At 37.4% G+C, this 19731-nt stretch overlaps 1 protein-coding gene and 1 long non-coding RNA gene across 3 annotated transcripts; one reads left to right on the top strand and one right to left on the bottom strand.

Annotated features, from left to right (window-relative positions):
• Positions 1-4849: 4849 nt before the first annotated feature.
• Positions 4850-14891, bottom strand: cldn15lb (claudin 15-like b). 2 transcript variants are annotated; one of them, XM_007239738.4, is made up of 6 exons: positions 14747-14891; positions 13699-13920; positions 9466-9630; positions 8851-8932; positions 8647-8760; positions 4850-8040 (listed from the first exon to the last, which is right to left on the bottom strand). In XM_007239738.4, the coding sequence occupies exons 2-6, from the start codon at positions 13916-13918 to the stop codon at positions 7950-7952; spliced, it is 672 nt and encodes a 223-aa protein (XP_007239800.1). In that variant the 5' UTR covers positions 13919-13920; positions 14747-14891; the 3' UTR covers positions 4850-7949. The 2 variants fall into 2 exon arrangements, with proteins under 2 accessions (XP_007239800.1, XP_022526108.1); XM_022670387.2 differs by lacking the exons at positions 13699-13920; positions 14747-14891 and adding an exon at positions 12074-12941.
• A 2685-nt stretch (positions 14892-17576) lies between these two features.
• Positions 17577-18581, top strand: LOC111192645 (uncharacterized). The gene is made up of 2 exons (XR_002650057.2): positions 17577-18158; positions 18437-18581. It is a non-coding gene; the product is annotated as an uncharacterized LOC111192645 (long non-coding RNA).
• The last annotated feature ends 1150 nt before the right edge of the window (positions 18582-19731 follow it).

Below are 19731 nucleotides of genomic sequence, written 5' to 3'. Positions count from 1 at the left end.
TTCACAGCACAAAACTGCTGCTTTAAACGCACCTGCTGTTAAGCCTCCCACTTAAAGCTTCCTGTAGATCTTCTCATATTGTATTGGTAATACCTTATAGATAATAAATAAGAAACAAACATTTGGAAATACATCTGAATCATGTTTTTTATATAGATCGTAATGATCAGCTGCTCTATTTTCCCCTCCATATCCACACTGATTAATAGAATATCAGGGCCCAAAGTTTTAAACTCAAACAAACTACACATAATGTGGCTTCTGTCTCAGGAATGGTTCCATATTGATGTACTGGGCTTTCTTGGGTTACTTTTGCTTGGACTTCAGAATTACTGTTTGTGGCTATATTATTTTACCTGCCACTTTAATTTTCTGTGGTGTGTTATTTTACCAAGAAATTATGTTTCTGACTTTTTCAATTCCCAAGATTTTATTAAGCCTTGATTTCTAGTTTTAGTTGATTTTATTAAGTGCTTTAAGAATTGGGATAAGTGGAACGTGATTATTTTTCTCTGTATCAATCGTTCCATTATAAACAATAATATTCGCAATATTAATAAACACAGATGTTATGCTTTGCTTTGTCCACGTTATTTTAGCAAATAAAATCCAAACAATGCTTTTACATTTCCTGATAAATATTTTCAATATGTATTTATGCATATACAATGCACAGCAGATTGCTTTTCACAATTATCAACAATACCTCTATTTCCTTAAACGATTTATCAAGCCTCACACATTGTTTTCTTGTTCAAAAAATGGCTTACATGTTGAATAGTGAAAGTTAATTTTGTGTCTACATTTCATATTTTAAAGTTAGGATTGAGTTTGTCTTAAAAGCTAAAACTTTTACAATATTGCTGAAAGTAATTGCTCATCCGCATAGTGGTTGTTTTAAAACCATACTTTAAAAAGATAAACAAGCTAAAAGTTTAAAAAAAATGCTCTACGTCTATAAAATAATGATTGGTCAAAAATTTTTAGTAATAGTGGTGAGGGATGAAAAAGGTAATAGGTTTAAAAAGTCAAGAAAAAAGGTAAAAAATAATGGCTGGGCGAATAATGGTGGTAATAATGGTGATCTATTTACATCTCCCCCTTTTTCTGAAACAGAATTTCTGTTTCAGAAAACTTAACACAAAATTGCTCTACCCTCTGTTGTCTTTCCCCTGTCCACTGGGCTGGTCTACCCTGCACAAGCCTCCACTGACACACACCCCATCACTCCATTCATCCACTCACTCTCCCCCTGGGCTGCGCTTCCCTTCCACGATGTTGTCTCCGTTTTCTGTTAAAATGCATGTGGTGGTCAGATCGAAACTGTGCCTGCCTTAGGTTGTCCCGTTGTAGTACGTTGGGATCTTACCCGTCTTTGGCTAACCAGCCTAGCCCACTGAACCACACACAGCGTAGCAGCACTGTTTAATCAACATTCAGTGCCGTAGTGCCCCCGCAGGGTACAGTTAGGGAACGCAACCCCAGGTCTGTCACACTGTCATAAACGCACACTCTGGTGTTTACCGTGAAAGCCCGTGCAAGGCACCAAGTACCCATGGTTTATTATTTGTTATTATCGTATACATATTTTATTTATTACCATCATTATCACCACTTCTCTTCCACTTAATTTAGCTTTAATTATTTGCTTTGATGCCACTGTTCTGGAATGGACCCAAAATAGTGCATGTCAATGAATAATTATTCAGATTTGGCATCTGTACCCTAAAGGTGTACCACAAGGTTAAATTTCGGTCCAGTTGTATTTAATATATATATACATAAATTATAGTGCTGGCTCTGCTTCTCAGATTGCAAACTTTACCATTATGCAGATGAAACAATTTTATATTGCTTAGCTGATTTTGTTCATGCTACAGCCAGAAAATTATGCATTTGTTTTATAGGTGGCATTGTATAAGCATGAAAACTAAATTTATGGTGTTTTCCAGATCTCTTTCTAGTCTAATTTAATACTATACAGAAAGAAAGTAAAGCAAGTTCTTCATTGCAGAAAGTAAAGCATATCGAAAGCAAAATAGAAAGCTCATGTTTTCAACATTTGATTATGTCTCCTTATCAGAAAAATACCAAATTCCCTGTAGCTTGAAATAGATGCAACACTGCATTTCCTTAAAAAATAATAATAATAATAATAATAAAAATAAGGTTTTTCCTCACTGGTTTCTGAAATCTACTATCGCTCTTAAGATAATCAAAATATTAGCATAGACGGATATCCATGAGATCATAGAGAAATTAGATATTACATCTGTCTTATATAAGTCACATTCAGCTAGCACTGAACTCAGATCAGTCTGAATAAGAAACGAATATTAAGATAATTAACTAAATCACCTGATAGAAAAAGCTGTGTTTGGAATGGCTCGCTCATTAATTCATTCACTATTCACTATGTAGCATTTTCTATTTATTTAACTGATCATTTAAAAATCAAATAATAAACCATGTTAATGTGGAATTTCTAGCATACATCTTCTTTACAATATGATTAGAATATAATGTAATTAATAGGGAACTATATGGGTAAAAATGTATTTCTGCAATAGGAAACGATTCCGAAACAGCCACACACCTTCATTATGTTCATTATTAGATTTGCTTATATAATGTAGAGTTAGACATATGTCCCTGTTATGTTAGGGCCCCCAAGATATAGTCTAATACCCAAAATTAAGGTAATTATTTTCCTCAATTCTGACTCCCCTTTTTCTTTTTCTTTTTATTTTGTATTTGTGTTGCTAACCAACCCCAAACTCCCTTTATTAAATTCTCTAAATTCTCTAATTATCTATCCAGTCACACACCATTATTCAACAACTTAATTATTAATATTACCCTTCCCCAACCTTGCTTACATTACAGTACACTGTACTCATGATTGGGTATTCACAGTTTCATATTTTCATTTTAGAACTGTCTTATAACCTATGCATATATTATATTATATTATAGTTATATGTAACATCAGTTACTTTCGTAATCTATGTCATCGCACTTTACTCTTTTATTTATTGAATTATTTATGATCATTAGCAATATCTACTGCACTGCTCCGTTTACAGATAGATCTTTACCTTGTATAGTTAGGTTTTGTATATCCTTATATTTATATATATATCTATCTTCCCATACAAAAGCCTTTTCCCCCTGTTCACCTCTGTCCTCTATTTCCCTACTGAACTGATGTTCTATTTTCTATATCTCACAAGTGTTAATTCACAAATAGCCAACAGTCCAAAGCCAATAGGCCGGACCAACTCCACCTACTTCACCTTGGACTCCTCCCCTGCAGTGGGACTCGTCCGTTCCTATTTTCTTCTCACACACGACTTCGTACACTCACCCAATCACACACACACCCATACGCTCACGGCTCCTGTCCCACACACTCTGTCACGTACACATAAACTCATACGCACACACTTTTTCAGTCTCACAGTTCCACACACAAGTGTAACACATACGCACACACATTTCAGCCTCACAGTTTCACACACAAGTCTAGCACATACGCACACACATTCCATTAGCGCTCAGTCTGACTCACACTCGCTCTATGCATACGCACACACTGTTTCAGTTTACTGACATACACACCGGTGCACCTTCAAGGTTTATCAAAGAAATACGAAAAGCCTGCTACAGGCCTCGGGAGAACCCTCAACCGGATTAAATGAACACGTAAAAATTAAAAAGAGCCTGCTACAGGCCTCGGGAGAACCCTCAACCGGATTAAATAAACACGTAAAATAAAAAAGAGCCTGCTACAGGCCTCGGGAGAACCCTCAACCGGATTAAATGAACACGTAAAAATAAAGAAGAGCCTGCTACAGGCCTCGGGAGAACCCTCAACCGGATTAAATGAACGTAAAAATTAAAAAGAGCCTGCTACAGGCCTCGGGAGAACCCTCAACCGGATTAAATGAACGTAAAAATAAAAAAAGAGCCTGCTACAGGCCTCGGGAGAACCCTCAACCGGATTAAATGAACGTAAAAATAAAAAAGAGCCTGCTACAGGCCTCGGGAGAACCCTCAACCGGATTAAATAAACGTAAAAATAAAAAAGAGCCTGCTACAGGCCTCGGGAGAACCCTCAACCGGATTAAATAAACGTAAAAATAAAAAAGAGCCTGCTACAGGCCTCGGGAGAACCCTCAACCGGATTAAATGAACGTAAAAAATAAAAAAGAGCCTGCTACAGGCCTCGGGAGACTCCTGCCTCTACCGGCTTATTTACTCTTCCGAATTAAAAATAGAGAGGTCGGAACAACATCGACCCGAGCAGGCACAACTTCTGCTCTGTTAAACCGAATTAAAATAGATATCAGTCTACTCTGGCTTGTTTACGAGCGGATCAATCTCGAGGTGAGCGTTACACCTGGCCTTTAACCGAACTTCTCGTCAGAAGCCGGTGGGATACGCCAGCATCCAATCCGTAAATTCAAAAAGAGCCTGCTACAGGCCTCGGGAGAACCCTCAACCGGATTATACCAGGAATAGGCCCAACTTCTATTCCCATTTAAATAGCTTGTTCTGCTGTCTGCTTCCCTCCTGGACAGCAGCCAGGCCGCCGCTCCACTCAAATTTAGAAATAACCAATATGCAGAATTTGATAAAACCGGCTCTGCTCACCTTTTTAGTAGAAGTTCGGCCGTGAGTGGGTTGGCGTCGGATGCTGCCCTACTGTTAGACTCTTTGGGGTCCAAAATGTCGGGGTCACCAATTGTTGTAGAAATGAATTTACAAGGTGTGTCCGCACCCACCTCTCTCCTGGGCTACAACTCCCATGCGCGTTCGTTGAATAGAGAGTCAAAACAGATGGAGGTGAAGTTGAAAGCAAAACAAGTATTTATTACTGAATTCAGGAGAACATACAAACACGGTTACGACCGTCCAGCATACGTTCTGAACCTCTAATGATCTGACTCCATGTATATACCAAAAATGACGTGATATCTGCCGATGAGGCGTTGCTAAAAATCATCCCATGTCAGCAGGCATGGTGTTACGTGTTAGAGCTCAAGATTCGCTAGTGTATGGCCTTGAGAATGAGTAGCCAGACAGCACGGCATTGTTCAGTAATTAGACAATGTTTCTCTCCCCGTGCGCATGCCCTCCTCAATTTGACAGGTGAAGGACTTTACGTGCACGGAGAGAGAAAGACCGTTTGTTTGCCCAAAAGTCTCTGTATTAAGCGAGGTCATGCAGAATGCACTATCTGCTGATTTTGTAGCTGTTAGTGAGAAAAACATGCAATCACACAATGGGTTTCAGTGAGGTGTCAGTGGCGCGTGATTCGTCCGCTATACAATTAGGTCTATACGTTTATGTATCATGTGGGTTAGTTTGTCAGCCTAAGGCCTGTGTTTAGTCACATGCTTGTTAAAAACAATGTTTCACTATATACGTGAAGAATATGGTGGTTAATGGTTAGTTTTCTATATAAATGTGTGTAAGATATACTGTGAGTAATAAAGTGATTAAATGTGGTGTAAGTATTGGTTAATGCATACAAAATACAGGGTTTCACAGGTGATTATGTAATTTTAGATACAAGATAAGTAATCATGATTGTGAGATACTTGTCAATATATTCAAGGTAAAACAAGGTTTCTTCGTAAGATTTCCCACATTACTAACAGTATTCAATTGAGCAAAGTTACATTTTCTACATGTATAAACAAGGAACTAAATGGAAATTAATGTTCTAGCAACAAATTTAAATTTAAATAGATGTATAATATATTATATTGTCAAATTCATACCATTTTTAATAGTGACAAAATCACACAAAACAATATTTTATCTTAAAACAAAGGTTCTTAAATCATTCAATGTTTCCTAAAAAAACAACAACAAAAAAAAAAAACACAAAGCATTCTTTAATTGATTTCTGTGGTAGGAATGGTTCAATTGATGGTTCTCTGTAGAACCGTTAAGAGATTTTTATACGTAACAGCAGAGTTTCACTGAGGTAGAAAAAGTTCCACAGCAAAACACCTTTAATGTTAAACATATAAAACTCTTTTAGCTAGGTAATTAAAAAAACACAAGAAAAAGAATTATATGGGTATATGGGCATGTTGTTATTTATGTGTGGAAATGATTTTTAATATCAAATTGACTATTGCAGTACGTAATTTTTTATACATTATTAAAAGTATTCATGAATGCATGTTAAAAATATTGTCACATTGTCACCACATTCTCACATCCTTTATCATTTCTTTAGCCTAATTTGTGTTGTATCTTATTTCATAATATCTTATATATTTATACATATTTTGTTTTTGTATATATGAAGCTCGGCTACATTGTAAATGAGGGCCACCCCCAATGTACTGATTGATTGATTGATTGATTGATTGATTGATTGATTGATTGATTGTTAGCAGTGTTAATGACCAGAGGGTAACATTTATCACAGAGAAGCTTTTAATAACATTACTATCCAGTGACTACTTTAAACCAGCCACTAGGGAGCACAAGCTAGTGTATCTCTTGTGCCGGTCCCAAGTTCATCAAGGTGATGATGACTCGCTGTGGCAACCCCTGAAAAGGGAAAAGCCGAAAGAAAAAGAAGACGACTAGTGACTACTTTATCATCAATTTTACCATTCTAAACAATGGAATAACACAGCACACAATTCCACAACACACAAATACAGCCTTCATCTGAGAATGTAACAACCAACACAGACTCACACCAGCATTGTTAATACAGGAGCACAGCAAATACACAATCAACAGCTATACACACATTTCAGAAACAAGACCCTGTTTCATTACTGGTTTTAACATCCCCTCTCCAACCTTACACCAACCTTACAACCTTATAACCATGACTTTTCTTTCCCTGTTTATTATGAGGAATATTGGAATAAATACAGGGAACATTCCTAAACACAAGACCCAAACATGGTTTTGTTAGAGAAAAAATAAATAAATTAAAATATACTCCCTCTGAATGGATGCCAATTCTATTTTTTGTGTTGTTGTTAGCTGTGTAGCATTTAGCTAGAAAGCTAAAAGAATGAAGCTGTATCTGCATCACATTACATTCTAAGCCTAATTACATTACATACATTAAGCCTAATTTATTAAATGTTGTTGTTCTTAAATATTAAGTCATTTCAAGACAATGCAGCACATTACAACAGCACTGCTTAATAATAAAAGAGTGGTGGTTCTATACCAGCCTGCCTGCAGTCCAGATCCGTCTCCCACTGAAAATGTGTGGCATATTATGAAGCACAAAATACGATGACGGAGACCCGCACTGTTGATCAGCTTAAGTTCTACGTCAAGCAAGAATGGAAAAGAATTCCACCTATAAAGTTCAACTATTTGTCTCCTTAGTTCTCAAACACTTACTGAATGTTAGAAGGAAAGGTGAAAAAAAGAATACAGTGCTAAACATGATCCTGTCCAACTTCTTCACAATGTGAATATTTACAAAAACCAATAAAGTTTATTAGTGTAAATATTACCTATATTGTCTTTGTAGTGAATTCAACTGAATATAAGATGAAAAGGGTTTTGTAAATTATTATATTCTATTTTTATGTATGTTTTACACAACATCCCAACTTTACTGGAACTGGGGTTTTCATTTAATTATAATTTTTTCCGGGACTGACTGTTAAAAAGAGGACAATTCAGGTAAAACCTGGACAGGCGGCAACCCTATCCAATCACCCTTCCAAATGCATGAAAAAAAACAGCTTCAGTTCAGCTAATATACAGTAGTATATTAATATTAATATACAGTAGTAACCAAAGATATTTTAAGAATGAATCAGGGATCCCTGAAGAGAAACAGCAAGGTGAGGTGGGAGAGGGGATGTTATGACCTGTACTGAAACAGGGAAAGGGTTTATAAAAATAAGCTCAGTCTGCTGTGGGCTGTAGAGATGTTGTTGGTTTCAGACGTATGCTTTGGAGCTACCGCTCTCTGTTGTAGGAGTGGCTTTATAGATCTTCTGACCTTGACCAGAGTAGTTATAGCTGTATGCCCTGAGAGAGAGAGAGAGAGGATATCAGATTCAGTTAAATTATGTAATTTTCATTCAGTCTACACCCTTGAACAATGCCATAGAATAATCATTTCGGTTCTAAAGGTGTGGGTTCTGATGATCCATTGGTCTGTGAAACCACTGACCCACTGACCATACTAAATTGGAGGCTCCATTGACTATAGAGAGTCTGAGGCTCCATTGACCATACTGAGTCTGAAGAACCATTCTGATGATCCATTGGTATGTTAAACCAATGACCACATGAAACTGAGGCTACTGAATTTGAGAACCCATTTTCCATACTGAGACCGAAGATCCATTGGTCTGTGGAACAACTGACCCTATGAAACCGAGGACCAAATGACCATACTGAGTCTGAAGAACTTGTGGTTCTGACAATACTTTGGTCTTTGAACCCACTGAACCTATGAAACTGAGAGTAACTGATCCTAAGTAGCAATTGATCTGTCAGAGAAACTATTGATCCTATAAAGAAGCATGTACCCTACAAAGTTTGCCAATCCATGGATTCTACTGACCCAGAGTAGCCACTGACCATACTGAGTCAGAGACTCCAGTGAGAGCAAGTGGTAAAGATCCTCACCCTGCATTTGTCCTTGGTGATGCTCTTCTGTAAGATCCACACAGCATTCCACCTCCCAGAATCACCAACACTGCTGCCGCCCAGCCCAGATACAGCCCAACCCCCAGTTCAAACCTGCACACGAACAGTCCTTGTGTACATATGATGCTTAAAATACTCAAAAAGTCGGGAAATATGTGTATGTGTGTGTGATATGTTACTTACCGTGTTCCTATATAAAAAGGATCATTAAACTCTTGCACAATGCGAGCAGCGTACCAAGACACCGCAATCAGCACACACACCCCTGTACAAGAGAGAGAGTTTAGCACACACACCCTTAACAGAGTAGCAGCAGTGAAAGAAAAGAGGGGTGTGTGTTTGCATGTGAGTGCGCAAGGTGAGTTGCGATGCTCATTGTTATCTTACACCCAACCAACAGTCTATTTTCACACCTTCCACCTGCATCAGTTAAATAGCAACAGTGTTTGTGAATATATCTATACTGATGGGCGTGGTGTTCAGGTAAAATTTCTGGCGTATTGCTATCTTGGTAACAGAAAACACAGGTGCACCCCTACTTATTACACACACATGAACACGCTTTTGCGTGTGTCGAGCCATGCAAGGTGTACTTTTCCTGTCGTTATGACAGCAAAGACACACTGAATCAAGCTGCACAATGCATGCTAGCCTATATATAAAGCTAAAATAGGGCCCTTAATGTGAGGCCTAATGCCAGACATGGACTATAAAGGGGTGCAAATAAAATATTGAGCAGTGGACTGTGTGTGTGTGTGTGTGTGTGTATGTGAGTGTGTGTGTGTGTGAGATACAGACCTGACAGTATAAACAAGGCTCCGGCGGTCAGTGTGAGGCGCCCTTTGCCCTCGTCCGACATGCTGCCCAGTTTGGTACATTTGAGACCCAAAGCCGAAAGAATGATGGAGAACAGCCCGAACAGCAGAGCTATGATCATCAGAGCTCGACATGCCTGCACGTAACCTACACAACACACACACATCACATTAATTAATAATAATAATAATAATAATAACAACAACAACAATCTTATAATGCGAAGTTTGCAAAGGAAATAGAGCTAATAATTGTTATTTATTATTATTATTATTATTATTATAAAACATATTTGTAAACATAACATTTAAGCATGTTATATATAATAGTGTTATACTTTTTGTGTTCTGTTTTTAAGATCTTTGAAATTGTGGGATGTAGCGATGAGATCTGATTGATTTTTATCTGTCAAAGTAAAAAGGCCTTTTAGATCAGCCTCCCAATAATCCAAATCTGAAACATCTACATTATGAAATATTGATGCTGATTAATGTGTATTCCCACATAGTTGATTACGTTTCTCAGACAACATCTGCTGTTACACCAGCACTATTATTACAGAAATGTTAAACGTAACATTCCCTAAATTTTAAACTAAATTTAAAAATCGTATAAATAAAAATGTTTTATTAACATCCACAAAAACCGACAGCTCTACCAGCCTAAAAACATGGAGCTTTATAACCGTCACATTTTGATTTATTGTTTGTTGTATATAAGTATAAAGTATACATTTTAATTTAACTTTTTATATTTTATATACCGAAAAAAATCACATCCATCCTATGCTACGCTACACACCACCGCACTTAACAACAATAAAACTCACTGTTCACTAAACTCAACCCAAATAGCACGTCACCCTATCAGCACACTAACTTCCACTTAGTACAAGATTAGCATTAGCATTAGCATTAACATCATCGTAATAAAGCTCTCTAATTCAGCTTCTCCAACAGAGAGAAACTACATTTCCCAGAATCTCCAATCTCTCGTTAAAACAACAAAATGTCCAGCAGTCCACTTTCTGCTGAACTTCAGGACCATATTAAATGTTTCATTATGATCATCACAATAATTATTTATTTATTTCAACAATAAGTCTGTTTTATCATAGGACTAGACTTTAGGACACTGTATTCGTTGTTTTTGTAGCCAAAATCTTAATGGTTTAATAGGAGGAAAATGTAATACGAGTAATGTTTGCTGTTTTAAGCACGTTTCTAAACGTCTGAACCTTTAAAAACTCTGTCACAGAAAGAGTTACAAAAAATGGTTATGAATACACTACCTGAAGTCTGAGACACAGATTTACCAGAGTTTTAAAAAGATTTGGGGTCTAAAACCTGTTCTAAAAATGAAATATCATTAAAATAGTGGACAAACACATGCAGAACCTTGTGCGAATAAAATAAATAAAGACCTGTCTACAAAATAAATATCTGTAACATCCAGGTAACGTTATGAGGCTGGATGCAGCAGAAATAGCAATTCAACTTGTTGTAATCAAGTTGTATTTATTTATCAGTGCTGGTAACAGATGATAATCATATTTTCTTTATTTTACTTCTGTTTCTGCAGTTTTATTGCTTTAAATTCTCCAAAGATTACAAAAGCAAGTTTGTTTCTACTACTTCGACTGCATGACTCATACCACTATAACATGGTGGTTTGATTATGTTACTTATAGTAAACACACATGACTTTCAATGACCAATTCCAGCTCCATTTTAGAGATTAGCCTTGTAATAATTTATGGTTGAGTATGAGCATTACTGTTAGTTAGATCTGAACTGGTCTGCAGTTACTGGAATTACTGAACAGACTAAGGGTTAGGCCTTAACACTACCAGAAAAGTAGCTAGCGGCTAGGTGTTAGCCTGGGTTTGATACTGTGTTGTCATATGGCGAGATCAGGTGATCGTGACAAAAAAACAATATTTACATCAACAATAAACAGAATACTAAATAAAATAATATTGCGGTTCCCATACATGAGCTGCTGGTGCACCTTCACAGCGTGAACCAGCAGCTCAGTTTCCTCTACTAAGAAACGTTGGACACATCCAAGTAGCTGCGCCGTTAAAATAGCACCTGGCTCTTAAAGGGATCGGCGAGTAACACAATTATTGATTTACAGTATTTAATGCTAGGCCCAAAACACATCCATGATTAATTAAGAGAATTAGTACATGCATTTTGCTCTTCGTTTCGTGTACTTTTCCCGTCGTTACGATAGCAAAGACAAACTGACATACCCTAAATCAAGCTGCACAGTGCATGATTGACGGATCACCTATTGACAAAGCTAAAACAGGGCCCTAATATTAAGTAAAATGATAGAATTTCAAGGCAATTTAAATCATATTTTTTCTTACCAAGATTTGAAAGTTGTAAGATTATTTGTTTATTTTAGGAACAAACACATTAATCTTTCTCACTTAAAATTCTTACCTTATTTTAAAATGTTCACCAGTCGAGTTATTTCTGATAATTGTGTCCAAATTTTGATCTTCGATCTTTTTTTTTAACAGTATACCACTGTGCACAGACTGTATTGCTCAGTACTGTGAGGAGTTGGTGTACATTACCTTCCAGAGCCAGCATGGACTCAAACTGCCTGCAGTTCTTGATCCCGGTGCTGGCCTCGGCACAGGCGTGCCACAGGTTCTGGTACTGGCGGGTTGAGGTAATCACACTACCGGCGAAAGATGTAACGCGCCAGAAATCGTTGGCCAGAGACACTCCGGTGAGCAACCAGCCGGCAACACACATCAGAAAACCCAGAATCTCCATAGCCATCGACATCTTCACACCCTAACACACACACTGCTACTGCTACACAAACTATAATAGGCCACAACACTCACACACCTCAGCGTACACAAAACAACCTATCCACCCTGATCACAAAAATCTAACAATTAAATCCAGGCTTCCAGTCTTGGTCTAAACTCAGTTTTAGCTCCAGGAGAGGATCTTTATGTTCATATGTGTGTGTGATGAGACAAAGTGGGTCAGGTGTGGTGAGGACTTTGATCAGGAGAGCCATAAAGTCATAAACCTGAGCCCAGCCCACAGAAACCGCGATGACTCTGAAAGATGACAATGATGATGGAGGCGATGATGATGAAAAGATGACTACAGGTTTCTGTTTGTGAACCTTTTTATTTTGGTTCATACAAACACTACACAATACTAGAGTATTTGTGAGAATACTGTGTGTGTGTGTGTGTGTGTGTAAATTAGCTGATTGTACAGCAGTGTCATCCTGCAGTTACCCTGGTGTCTCTACCATTTAGCTCTATAAATGAGTAGTACTGTACACGAGTATCACTGGAAATCACTACTACTGACATCACTGATACTCAACAATCAGCACAAATGTAGAAATGACTGTAATTTAGTACTGCTGTACATCACTGACACTCAAAACTTTTACTACTCAAAAATTGCAATTATTTAAAATGAGTACAGCTGTACATCAATAATATTCCAGCAGTGCTAAAACTGATCATTTTCATAAATTGTACATCACCAGTAATTATAACAGCACTTCTGTAAACTTACTATTACTCTAATGTATTACAATGATCAGTACTGTCAAATTGCAATAACTGTAAATCTGTACAACTGTACATTTTATTTACCATTAATTAGAACTCAATGTCAGTGATACTTAATACTAGTGCTACTGTAAAAGTACAATATCAGTAATCTACAGTTACTGTAAATTACAATAACAAATATATTATAAATATAAAATAAAAAAATAATAATAAATAATAAAATAATAATAAATATATAATACACAAAATTCATAATACTGTAATTAATTCGGCTGTATCATACTGACAGAAAAATAGTACTGTTACTCATCACTCTTTATGTTATTTAATACCATATCCTCCATCTGAAGAGAAGTAATGACCATCTGCTGTGAAAAGGTATCTGTGTGTTTGTGTGTGCTTTTTCTTCTGAAATATATCTACACTGTTCGGTGTGGTGGTCTGGAAATGAGGTGTGTTCAGGTAAATTTGTGGTGTTATTGCTATCTTGGCAGAAAAACTGGTGCTCCACTGACTGAATACAACCTAGACACACGTCAAGAGTCAGACGTTTATTGCTATCTTGGTAACACTGGTGCACACCTACACTTATTACATATACTATATATATTCTTTGTGTTTATGTATAGTGTGTGTGTGTAACTCACCAGGTAGCCCCAGTACGGTTTTGTATCTCTGGCACTGAACTGCACCCATAGAGTTGGCGGCACAGGAGGTCCACAGACCCTCGTACTGTGAGCTGCTGGTGATCAATACTTCAGAGTGAGAGTTTATTCTCCACTTATCAGAGTTAGTGCTGCTGGACTCCAAACACCAGCCCAGAATAGCCAGGATCAAACCCAGAACCTCCACTGCTGCCTCTGCCATCCCTACACACACAAACACAGACAATACAATCCTCTCAAAAAACAAATATAACTCTTTCTTATAATATTTGTTTTACAACCCCAATTCCAGTTAAGTTTCAACCTATATTCAATTAAATTCACTTTTTGAATTTGATGCTGACCCAAGAAGGTTTCTGGTTAAGAAAACAACCAGGAATTCTGTGATCCACATGTGATGTGTTGTAGGTCTGCACGTCCATATTTGCTTAAAAATAGAGGGATTTTAGAAGGTAGACATGGAAAAATGACAATATCTTGTGAAAATCTCATCTAAAAAAATTTAGAGGAGTTTTTGAACAGCATTGTTTGTAAGACTGATATCTGTGTGCTTATTTTAGGCTTATATTGATGGAAAACATTCTGTAAATTTTCTCTGTAAACCAACAGGAACAGTAATGTCTACTAAAACATTATTGATCTGAACATTGATCTGAGCACGTACTCAGCACTGAAACTTACATGTTATAGAGCAGGGTTTTCTCACCCCTTTTCTGGGTACAGAATAATTCACAGCCCCCTCCTTCACAAAAACAAATGATTGTCAATAATAATATGTAGCTTTAGATTTGTTAAATTGTGTTAGTTACCTCATTTAATGGGATGGTTGGGCCTGTGTGGAGGCACACAGGCTGTGTAGGACAAGATTACCGTTGTAAATCAGCTGATTTGGTGAGATGTGATCTGTATTTGTGATGGATATTTCTAATGCTCTTGAACTATGGAAAAAACAAGGAACTCCAGAACTCAGGCAGAGAGCACTGTGTTTCCTGTCCCTCTGATAACCTTCTGGCTCTGCGGTGCCACTCACCTGCTCTGAGAACCTGCAGCAGATCCTGGTACCAAGATGTAGCAGCTTCTTCTTTGAGTTTCCTAAAGAACGAGGTTTTAGAACCCAAGAGCTCCAGAAAAATGTTCTCTCAGTTCTCTGTGTGACTGAAACTCTCAGGATTCTGTGGTCAGAGTGTTAATATTGGTTTTGGGTCAGTAACCCTGAAACACAGCCGCCAACAGTGTTACCATCAGCCAATCAAAGGCAGAGAACCCAAATCACAAACATTCTGTCACGATGTTTATCGCAGAACTAATCTCGTACGTAAGGGATCAGGAATTCTGTAGATTTTGGTTGGCAAAATCTGTTGTGGGAAAGTCCTCTAAATCGAAAGGAGATTATTATGATTCTGGTGAGGATGATGATGATGATGATGATGATGATAAAATTCTTTATTCAGTCAGTTAATTATCGCATAATACAATAACTAACATATTCTAATATATATTCCAAAAGTATTGGAACAATTTCTCAATTTCTGCTGTACACTAAAAATGGGTTTGATATTAAAAGCTGAATATGAGACAAAAGATCAACATTTCAGCTTTTATTCCCACATATTTACATCTGGATCTAGTACACAGTTTATAAGATAGCACCTTCTGCCTGGACCCACCCATTTTTCTAATGAGCAAAATTATTAATACATCTAACTGTCAGGTGTGTTTTGTTGCCTAAATGTTTCCTGATTATTTTAACAATAAATATTACTAAATGTCTGAACGCTCAGTTTCAGATATGGGTTTTATCTGTGCGAGCTGAGCATTTATAGTTAGAGGAGTAACCAACATGAAATCCAGAGAGCTGACTATAGGTTAAAAAAAAGGAACTGTAAAGATGAGAGAAGATGAAAAATCAATCAGAACTTTGCAAGTAATGACCATAGCCAGAACAACTGTTTGGAATGTCCTGAAGAAGAAAGTCCTCACTGGTGTACTAAATAACAGATGATACATATTGTATTTTTGTGTATGCTCCCTCCTAGGGGGTAGTGGGAAAATTGAGAAAAACGATAAGTTAAAAAAATACAGTTACTATCAACACTACAAACATTGACAGCAAAATAGTGGCTGAAAAGGCTCAGGCAGAAGCATTCTTACAGTATCAAAAGAAAGAAAAACAAACAATCTTCAAAGAAATAGTGGAATTCCTTAGTTTAACTACAGATATACAGAGATTCTATATACCTTATTTTATTCTCCCTTTCTGCATTTTATACAACAAATTATCAATACAAAAATAAAACTATATTTGGACTCATATTTGATATTAAGAAAAACTTTTGAAGCTTTGAACATTATACTCTATACTTCCACAAAGTATATCATTTATAAGGAAGTTTCCTGTAAGTGAATAATAAATTATATGTAGAGTCTTCCAATTTAATATATTTCTAAACCTGTACAGGATTGCTATTAACTTTGAGAGCTTTCTTTTCTTATGTCTAATATGTTATTTCCATGTTAATTTATGATCAGTAACAATACCTAAGAAAGCATTAATACCACAGCCAGCTAAAGTAAAGAACATCAAATTAACAATCAAATTTTGGTGTTAAGGTGTGTGTATATTAGGCAGCGAGTGAGCAGTAAGTTCTTGCAATGTATCTGTTTATTGAAAGCAAGTAAACAAATTATGTGATGGCTACAGTACCAGCGCAAAACCTCTCCAAAACACCAGACAGGTCCAAAAAGTGCCCCAGATTTGGTGTCTCAACAGAGACCAACACAGTATTAGACAGGAAGTTTTAATATTATATATTAAATTTTTTTGTAAGGATGAACATGGAGAAAATGTTTTTATTGAGGAGCAAACGATCAGTGATGTCATCATGTTTTAGACCATCTGAAACCAGCGACTAGCAGAAACTAGTTTTCAGCTGAGATAAACCACAGGAGTGTGTGATCACAGTCTGGTGAATCATTCACATTAAACTGGGGTCAAAGTCCCTAAACTGAAACTTCACACACACACACACACACACACACACACACACACACACACACACACACACACACACACACACACAGGGATAGGCTCTCTATATACTTTATTACCTCTGTGTTACCAATTCCAATTGAAAGCAGAAATACATGACAGACTGGTTTTTAATATTGCTCATGAAATGTTGGATTAAATATTGCAAACCTTTACGCCTTAGACATAAACGATGACATCCATAACTCTCAAAATCTCATAACCAAATCTATTATTTGGTCTTTTCATTTTTTTGTCTTGCTAACTTGAAAAAAGGTTCTCATTGGATTTCTGCTAAATTTGTGATGTGGTTATTCAAATCAAAAAATAAAAACTGTATTGGTAAAAATCTGAATCTTTTTTTAAGATTTATTTAAGATATTTTTTTCTCCCCAATTTAGCTCGGCCCATTGTCCCACCCATTTAGCTGCTACTCAGCTCTATATCCCCCATCACTAGTGATACCGCAACACCAGGAGCATGAAGACTAGCACATGCCTCCTTCAATACATGTGAAGTCAGCCACCGTCTCCGTTCATGTACCTCTGGGTGGGTAAATGGCGCTCTCTCCATATCACGCTCAACTGTGGCGCCGGGCGGCACAAGGCGTCTGTGAGCGGATTTATCGGAACCTAGTCGCTGCGCTTCCGTCCGAGTGCGCTAACCGCTCAGGAAATGATTTATCGGCAGCAGCTCGAAAAAAGGGGTGACTGACTGTTGGAGGAGGCATGTGCTCGTCTGCACTCGCACGAGCTGGTGATGGGGATGCACAATGGGGTGGGACAATTGGATAGCAAAAATGGGAGAAAAAGGGGGAAAAATCAGATATAAAAAAAAGCCTACAAACATAAATGAGGAAAATATATTTTTGAAATATAACCTGTACCTAATTTGTTTTACACAGATTTCAAGAGCACTTTAGTCCTGTACCGTTAATGACCTAAACGTCACAAACCTGTTTTTCCTTCAGTATATGTTAGACGGGTCAAAAGTTTTTTCTTTGTTTCTTTTGTTATATTTTGGATTGTGTGCGTTTATGCTGGTGTTGCTTTTTTCCTATTATTTGCTGTGATGTGTGCTCTGTATATCTGGTGGTTTTGCATTACTGGGACCGTCTATTTCACCTTAAAAAAAACCCAATAACGGTCTTTTGCAGGGAGCTGGGAGCAGTGATTAGTGGTCCAGGTGTGCGGCGGAGCTGGACGGCGGGGTGTGCAACAGGGCAGAAGGAGCTTGGTCAAGTGTCTTAAGTTACTTAACAAACTTCTGGAATGAGGTAACATTGTTGACATTTAAGACTTTTCACAAATGAATATTGAAGGAACTGTATTATTTATTTTGGTTAATACAGGTGATTCTGTTATTGATTACACGAAAACTAATGGCCCTGCTGGAAAAATTCTATCTACACAAGGTCAGAATTACCTTCACTAAACCCAACATTAAACTGTTCATTACAGACTTAAAATTACTATCGGACGCTCTGCTCAGTACAATTTGTAATAAAAACGCTGCTAAGACTTCTTCTTAAAAGGATTTTAAATTAAAAGACTAATGCCGTCTGTTTTTTTCCTGTGCGATGTTCTTGGTAATATGTAACTTGTAGCTTTTTTTATTACTTTAAAATAAAGTTTATGTAGGAAGCTTGGTCGAACGTGTTCCTGTTCAGATTTTCCTTTTTATTTGTCCTAGGACTGTTTGGTGGAGACGGGCGTAGCTGCATCCCCCCCTGGCCATATGGACTTTTTTTTGTTTGTTTCTCTCATTTTTCCCTTAATCTGCGGCTTTTACTAGTTGGAAAGAATAATGTATTAATAAATGGGTTGTTTTTGTATTATATTCTCTCCTGTCGGATTACTGGTAAATTTACACTATGTTCTTTCCCAATTGTACTCAGTTTTGGGTGGTGTGGTGGTTTAGATTGGGTCCCTATCGGCTATTAATGAGTTCTATTTTTACCCCAACGTCTATTTGGGGGGGACGTAATTACCTCTATCACTAGTGATGCCCCAACACAAGGAGGGTGAAGACTAGTGCATGCCTCATCTGATGCATGGAAAAGCAGACTCCAACTCTTTTTGAATGTTCAGCATCACAGAGTAAAATCACAGCGGCAACGCTCGGAGGAAAGCACAGTGACTTGGTTCCAAAACATCAGCTCAGACATGTGTGCTGACCATCGTTTTGGGAGTGAGAGGGGAGAGAGTGTACTCTACTGCACCCACCCAGAGAGAGCGTAGCTGGACCACTCTGAGCCCTAGCCCTCTTCAGAGATAGAAAAACTGCCCCAGATCTTCTTTAGGCTACGACAGCATTTTCTGGTTGCTTGAGGTACCATGGCACTGCTAATGGTGCTGAAGCAAGACTGCAAACATGGGGATATCAGAACAGCAAACTCTGTGTTTGTCTTACATCAAATAAACGCAGAATTAGAACTGAATAGAGCTGGCAAGAAAAGGAAGAGGTAAATCCTAGCTACAGTCAGATTCATTCACTCTGAAAAGTACTTTCTTTTTTGGCAGGTTGGTGCAATTATACATTCTCACCAAAAACAAAGTTTTAGAGTAAATGCAAAGAAATATAACTAGTTTAGTTAGCTCCCTTAAAGAGGCACTAAACCCTAAACCATATTTTTTAATTAAATAGCTAAAAGTGCTTATCTGAAGTCATAAAATGTACCAGTCCTGTTTAAATGTTATAAATATTTTCTAACCTTTTAAATACACTTTTATTGTGGCAATGTTCTGTCTCTGCAGCGCCCTCACAGTTTTAACTGTGCTATAGGTGAGGATGATTGGTATGCATATACAAATCAGTCAATCAATAATACTGTCCCCCTGGTGATGCCCAACCATGTTTCACCACCATCAGAGGTACACTGCTCAGCCCAATTAGCTCTCCCTTCTGCTCTGCCTCTAAACCCATCACCCAGTGCCCCACCCAAACTAATCCTCCCATATTTTAGATTTTTTTTTTTTCAATTTGAG

This window comes from Astyanax mexicanus, chromosome 18 (genome assembly GCF_023375975.1).
Source record: "Astyanax mexicanus isolate ESR-SI-001 chromosome 18, AstMex3_surface, whole genome shotgun sequence".
Classification (NCBI taxonomy): domain Eukaryota; kingdom Metazoa; phylum Chordata; class Actinopteri; order Characiformes; family Acestrorhamphidae; genus Astyanax; species Astyanax mexicanus.
The sequence above is the reverse complement of the archived record's forward strand: the minus strand, read 5'-3'. Positions and strand labels throughout refer to the sequence as shown.

Bases quoted from the DNA above. Each gene is read 5' to 3' on its own strand.
- cldn15lb (XM_007239738.4), bottom strand. From the start codon at position 13,918: ATGGCAGAGGCAGCAGTGGAGGTTCTGGGTTTGATCCTGGCTATTCTG. The intron at 8,933-9,465 runs GTCTGTATCTCA...TCTCTTGTACAG, and splicing joins AGCCTTGTTTATACTGTCAG to GGGTGTGTGTGCTGATTGCG. The intron at 8,041-8,646 runs GTGAGGATCTTT...TCTCTCTCTCAG, and splicing joins TCACCAAGGACAAATGCAGG to GGCATACAGCTATAACTACT.